This window comes from Galdieria sulphuraria (assembly GCF_000341285.1).
Source record: "Galdieria sulphuraria unplaced genomic scaffold scaf_147, whole genome shotgun sequence".
NCBI lineage: Eukaryota > Rhodophyta > Bangiophyceae > Galdieriales > Galdieriaceae > Galdieria > Galdieria sulphuraria.
In genome coordinates this window covers 1-7,247 of record NW_005178328.1, presented here as the reverse complement: position 1 = coordinate 7,247, position 7,247 = coordinate 1, and the positions used below count along the sequence as shown (strand labels likewise).

Genomic DNA, 7,247 nt, shown 5'->3' with positions numbered 1-7,247 from the left:
GATGGATTCTTTAAGGTAGAATTGATACTTTATTGACCACTAGTTGTCGAGTTGATAAAGACTTGGCATCTTTGCACTTGAAATCTTGCTGTTGTATGTACAGAGTCTTTATATTCGAAGCAGTGTTTTGTGTGGTCTTTAGGTTCCCTGTAAGCTTGATTCAGCGTCGAATTGTCCAAGATTATCTCGATTTGCCTAAAGTATTCTAGTCCTTACTCTAAAAGGATGATTTACAGACTATTATTTGGATTACTTAAAATCAAGTCGAAGATCAATTCATGTGAGAATCGCTGGGTAAGAATCTGAATTGCAGAAAAGTATCAATGTTCCCTTGATATTTGTATGCTGTGTGCACTACTGGGCAGCCATAATTCAATTTAGGTACATCTGTGGATTGACTTTCATATTGAATGACAATTTGTTCCTAGAACATTGAGAACATGTTACTATTGATGAGCATAGATCAATCAGCATCCACCATTCTTGTATCTGTACGGAATTCAATTGAACTTTGTTTGAATCCAATTGTTCCTATCAATATTGGTGTAGCACGTTCTCGTTTTGCTGCCTTGGTACCAAGCTCAACTTGCGTCATAGAATCATTATTTTTTTGATAAAGATATTATGTTAAAAGTCTATTGCTTGTTTCTATTGACTGGTCGGAGAGCAGTCATCATATTTTTATCTTATCTTTTCAAGAAAGTCGGAATAATTACTGAACACTAAAAACTGAACTTTAATTGTAAAAAAGTATGACAGCGATAAACTATACTATTCATAGACCACAGAATCATTTGATTTAGAAGAAGATTCAACTAGGTTGTAGACGATTGGTCACAAACGAGCCGCAAAGAGAAGCAATGTAACCTTGCTGATACAAGCTATTGAATCTCTTTTTTTATGTTGATATGTTATGTAGTACAAGATGAAGAAAATGATTCCTTTCATTTCAACTTTTATACAACTCGCTAAACAAAAGAATACAACAATTTGCATTGGAAGAAAATGTATGATGAAAGATATAAGGTGAAAAAAGAAAGAAATGGCTTCCTAGTTCAATAGACTACAGAGATAGTGTTATGAGCCAAAAGTCTTGACTTTGATTCTATTAGAAACATCAACGATATTCTGGTCGTCATTAGTAGAAAAAGTATTCCCTACTATTACCTCATACTGGTAACAGTAGAATATTTTTGGTACTTTGTTTTGTTTATCCATTCTACTGATGTGCATGACCTGTATTTGAATACCATAAGGTAAGAAGTAGGTTGTTAAAACAAAATGGTTAGTGTACGTTTATTTCATGACATCTCTAATCGTTACAAATTGCCCAATGCTTCAAAGACCTGATTACTTAGGCATTCTTTATCCTTTTCACACTCCCCTTATTCTTTTTCTTCCTTTTTTTCTTATTAAAAATGAATATCATACAATCCTTACTGATAGAAGACAATCAAATTTCTATTCAAAAAGGCAAAGCGTAGAATAAAGCAAGGAATACCCAATCTTACTTGCAGAATCATTATTTGCATCTTTGTAGATATTATTCTCTATGTAGCTGTGACTTTCTTTACCAGTTTGAAAAGTTTATACAACAACATTTATGGGGAGAACAATATTAAGTTTATGATTCAACTCGATCTTGATACTAGTATTCCATGAATAAGGATATCGCTCCTCATCATACTCGACGAATGGTTTTAGATTCGAACTGATCAATCTTATGTCAATCAACAACTTGCCCAGAAAAAAGTTGCTTGTATTTATTTTATTGCAAAAATTATTGAGGTCTTGGTATAAAGTGGCAGAAATGATTATAAAAGCAGAATTTACTATCTGATTTGCACATTTGCCGACAACAATAACAGCAACTCTTAGAGGAGATAGGACAACACTTCTCACTGCAGCATTATTCTCGAAGAGTCGTGAACATAGTATTTCCTCTATAGTTCCTCATTTATTTAGAATTGTAATTGGTGTTTTACGACCACTCGCTTTCCCTATATTAAAAACTCAATACATTCCTAAATTGTAGAACTGATATATTTTTCCATCTAATCGACAAGACTAGAGACAATAGGGATATGAGCTAGTGTCCAGGAATCAGTTTGAATTCAACTGATTTCAAGAGATTAGGTTTCGGCTATGTTGAATCGAGTTTAAACTGTATTGAGTGGAGAAACAAGGTACTGTGCAAAATAGGGCAATCAACTATCAAACTAGTGAATAAGCCAGGTGCTTTGCTTGAGAGAATCAGATCAATGTCGTCGGATTAAGAGCAATTTATTTTTTCTTTAAGCACCTTTCATTCTCTTGTTCACTACGTCTTATCTATAGAATCGCACGAGTTGGTCATAAATATAGTACTTTAGTATTTATCATATCATTTATGCCTAGTGATAAGGTCAATTTTAAGTTGTCGAGAGAGGGACTTTAATGTATCTTGGCTACATTTCTGTTGAACTTGGTGTCGAATAGAATGACTTGACCTTGTTCATATGAATTCATATTCTTGTTATGAATACTGTATTTGAAGAGTACCGATCATATGCTATTCGAAATTTTCCTTAAACTTTTTCCACTGTTTATCATACACCTCATCCTGTAACTTAGTTTCATAAAAGCCTTGGTATCGTTGAGACTATCAAGTTTTATGGTTATGACTTGTATAGTTTTGATAGAATTCACTTGACTCCAATCTGTTCCATCAAAGATTGATTTGATAATGGGACATGCATAATGTCGCAGTTAACTACAGAATCATAGGCATACGGGGCAATTCAACTGTATTGGAAGGAACTGTATGCTCGGCAACTTTAGAGATCATTCCCATTTTAAGTAGAAGAACGCAAACATTCGGTTTTATGTTGTTTGAAAGATTTGAATCCACACGACAACTTGAGAAGATTGACGAAGAAGCACTTTGATCCTAACCTTTGATTGTTAGTACTTTAAGTCATGCTGAGACATATGGTTATGTCCGTTTACTTTTTTGGGTGAAAAAAGTTGTCTCTTATCTTTGTTATATTAAGCTATTACAAAATCAAGTTGATAACCTGGTACAGCTTTTACTAGTACAGGATGCCTTTCACAGCAGACTCTTTGTTATCTTTATGGATGAAGAATTAAGTTTGGCTTGTGTTGATTCACTAACTGATTGTTTGATTGAATGATTGATTGCTTTGTGTCATACTAGCCTATTTATCTATCAACTGACAAATAATTGCACTCGGATTTGTGAAATTGACTGATTCCAGTATTTGATGAATAGTAGCAGGACAACTCTATTGAAAAAGGTGATCTAAGAATTCACTTTAGACAGAATGTTGATTTGCGGGTCAAAGACAAGTTGTAACCATAGAAAAAGATTTATACAAGGTACGTGATATAGATAGGAGTAGTTTCATTGTTCATTCTCCAGTTGAATACGGACTGGATTGGATAGTGCTAATAGAATAAAATGGGTTGTTTGAACCACACTGGGTTGTTCGTCTATTATGAGTTTTTAGCTCATCAAGATATTTTATCGTGGCACTATAAAACTCTCTGTCCCATAAGAAGAGTCGTTATACCCTAGACTTTGGGTCATATAGTATTTATATATCCTCAATAGTCTATTTAATACCGATTGCTTCACGACTGTATGGATTTACTGGAAGAATTTACCCAAGTAGACTTGGCAGACGACATTCCAACGAGTACTAGTATTCTTTCATCTAAATACACAGAGGACAATCTAGTTGATAGTTTTCTTGACAAGAATCATAACTAGAGAAAATCCCCACATTCTTTCCTGATAGTTGCAAATAACTTTTAATAGTAAACAGATCGTTGACCGAAACTCGTTTGAATCCATTGTTTCCAGAATTGACCCAATGTTGAATCATATTGCTATACTCTAAAATGAAGATTTTGTTGTTGCCATAGGGTCTGATTCTGCATAATATGCTGAGCACCAATATACACACTTTTTACTGATTTTTCTGCTAATGGGAAAGATGGGCAATTTGGAAAGAGTGGCCGATTTGGAATGGGCCCGCGCAATTTTGACTTGAAAATTGCCATTGTGGGCTGGGGGAAGAATGGGTAAATTGGAAATGGGAGAGTGGGGAAATTGCGATGGGGGAAAGAGAGGGGGGCACCCACCCAAAGGTGATCGCGATTTGAAATTGCCATTGTGGGTGGGGGGAAGAATGGGCCCATTTGAAAATGGGAGAGAGGGGAAATTACGATGGGGAAAATGGTTGGGGAAAGGGGCCAATTTGGGCCAACCAACCACAAAGGTGATCGTGTTTTGGAAATTGCCATTGTGGCGGGCTGGGAAAGAATGGGTCCATTTGGAGATGGGAGGGGAAATTTCGGTGGGGGAAAATGGATGGGGAAAGAGGGGTGCGAGGAAATTGAAGAGGGACCAACTCAAAGGCGATTGTGTTGATTTGAAAATTGCTATTGTGGCGGGCTGGGAAGAATGGGTAAATTAGAAATGGGGGGCATTTGAAATTGAGGACAGTGTGCAAAGAGGACTGAGTGTGAATTGAAAATACTGGGAGAGTCCGTACAGGAGAGTGTTTGAAAAATTCCAATTCGAAAAGCAAAAGATTGAAATTTGAACTTTAGTTATATTTTATGAGATAGTAGTAGTAGAAAGTTCAATTACATACTGTTCACATACTGTTTTTATGCTTTCATAATGCGTTTTTACTCTAAAATAATCTTCTTATTAAATTTCTAAAGAAAATATAATGACAATTTAATATAGTTAATTGAAACATTTAAAACATTATTAAAAAATTTAATCATTGACTTAATTTTCAACTGTTACAATTAAATGTTCAAAGTAAATATTATATAAAACACATAAAACTCAACAAAGCAAAAAAAGAATTAATTTTAAAAGACTATATTTGTACATTATCCACTAAATTGACAAAAATAAATAATTTTTAGTTTAGTTTGACAATTTTTACTAAAAATATCAGACAATAAAAATTATGATAATAAGTAAAATTTTTAACTGCCTTGACACTTTATACTCTATACTACAGACACGCCGTCAACGCTTATGTTTATTTTTGTTAAAAGTTAATAACAAAAAAAGTGAAAACTAACCAATAAAAAAAGAGAACATAGTCGTCGAAAGTATAGAAAGAAAGATTTTTATTCAAAGAAATACACATATTTAAAGTGATTAAGTAAAATGGCGCAAAAAAATAATGAACGAACTGGAAACAACAAAGAACTGCATTTTGTAAATTGCCATTTGATGAGAGAATATGTATGGGAGAATGAAATTGTCGATTGCGGGTAAAGGATGGTAGTGCAACTTTGGTTTGAAAATTGTCTTGGAGTGTGGGGATGGGGGGAAAAAAGGGGCAAATCGGAAGTGGAAGAGGGATGGGGGTCAATTGTGAATTGGAAATTGGCATGGGGGAAAATGAGTGGGGGGAAGGATTTGGGCCAAATTGGAGAGGGGTCAATTCGAGAAATGTGAATGGGCAATTGTGATTTGAAAAATGCCGTGGGGAAAATGAGTTGGAGAAGGATTGGGGCCAATTGAGAAGAGAGGGGTCAATTCGAAATGTGGATGGGCAATTGTGATTTGAAAATTGCCATGGGGGAAAATGAATTGGGGGTCAGGGTTGGTGCCAATTGGGAAGAAAGGGGGCCAACCCGGAGGTGGATTGTGATTTTGAAATTGCCGTTATTGTTGGTGGGGAAGGATGGGTAAATTGGAAATGAAAAGGGGTGTTGGAAACAGTAAGGGCAGTGTCTGAAAAGGACAGGGTGGTTTGAATTGAGGAATTTGGGAAAATACGAAAAGAGTGTTAGAGGGATTCAAATTTTAAAAGTAGAAGATAAAAAGTTGACCTTCAATTATATTTTATGAGATGGAGGTAGTAGTAAGATTGACGACATACTGTTCACGGAATATTTCTATATTTTCATAGTAGAACCTCAGTCAAAAATAATTTTTTTTAAGAGTTGATAAAACTATGCTAACAAAATACTATAGTTAATTAAAACATTGAAAAAATAGAAAAATTTTTTGCCGCCTTGATTTTCAACGCTTATATGTCAATGTTTCAAAGTAAATTCTATTTCGACACAATAAGTTGAATAAAGTAAAAAAAAATTTATTAAAAAAAATAAATAATAAAGTAGCTACTTAATGGACAATAGAAGATAATTTTTTGTTTCAACATAGTTACTAAAAAAAGAAACCACAGATGCAAAAATAATTAACTAGAATTAATCGCAACATAAACAAAAAAGATTAGAATCATACAATTACCGGAAAATTTAATTTTTAACCATCAGTAAATTGCAAAATAGATATCAATCTATGTGAGCGATAAGACACAATTTTAGATGATACACAGAAAGAAGTTGCATTTAAGGGATTAAAGATGTCCCAAAAAAATTAAGTAGGATACAGTTTAGAAATAAAAATAATAGAAATAAACCGAGAAAACCAAGAATTGCAATAACTTTACTTTTTCAAAAGTAGAGTAATTGTGTAATGTCACGAAGGTCAATTTTCTTATGTTATGTTTTATTAAGTTTTATTAAGTTATATTAGGGTTTATTAAGTTTTATGGGGGAACGCAATGGTCGATTGCGGGTAAAGGATGATAGTGCAACTTTGGTTTGAAAATTGTCTTGGAGGGAATGGGGAAAAAAGGGGCCAATTGAAAGTGGAAGAGGGATGGGGGTCAATTGTGAATTGGAAAATGTGCATGGGGGAAAATGAGTGAGGGGAAGAATGGGGGCCAAATTGGAAATGGGGCAACTCGAAATGTGGATGGGCAATTGTGATTTGAAAAATGCCATGGGGTAAAATGAGTGGGAGGGGAGGAAGGATTGGGGCCAAATTGGAAATGGGTCNATTCGAAATGTGGATAGGCAATTGTGATTTTGAAATTGCCATGGGGAAAATGAGTGGGAGGAAAGATTGGGGCCAATTGCAATTGGGAAGAAAGGGGGCCAACCCAGAGGCAGATTGTGATTTTGAAATTGCCATTATTGTTGGTGGGTGGGGAAGGTTTGGTAAATTGGAAATGAAAAGGGGCGTTGAAAACTGTTAGGGAGTGTATGAAAAGGACAGAGTAATTTGAATTGAAATATTTAAGAAAATACGATAAGAGTGTTTGTGAGAAATTCAAATTTTAAAAGTAGAAGATCAAAAGTTGAACTTCAATTATATTTTATGAGATGGAGGTAGTAGTAAACTGAACGAATCAAGCTGT

At 34.5% G+C, this 7,247-nt stretch overlaps 1 protein-coding gene across 1 annotated transcript; it reads right to left on the bottom strand.

Moving 5' to 3' along the window:
* Nucleotides 1-6,118: 6,118 nt before the first annotated feature.
* Nucleotides 6,119-7,078, bottom strand: Gasu_62900 (uncharacterized protein; the record flags this gene model as incomplete). Its single annotated transcript, XM_005702522.1, has 1 exon — nt 6,119-7,078. A coding segment is annotated over one exon (365 nt), but the record flags the coding sequence as incomplete, so codon positions are not given.
* Between the last annotated feature and the right edge of the window lie 169 nt (nt 7,079-7,247).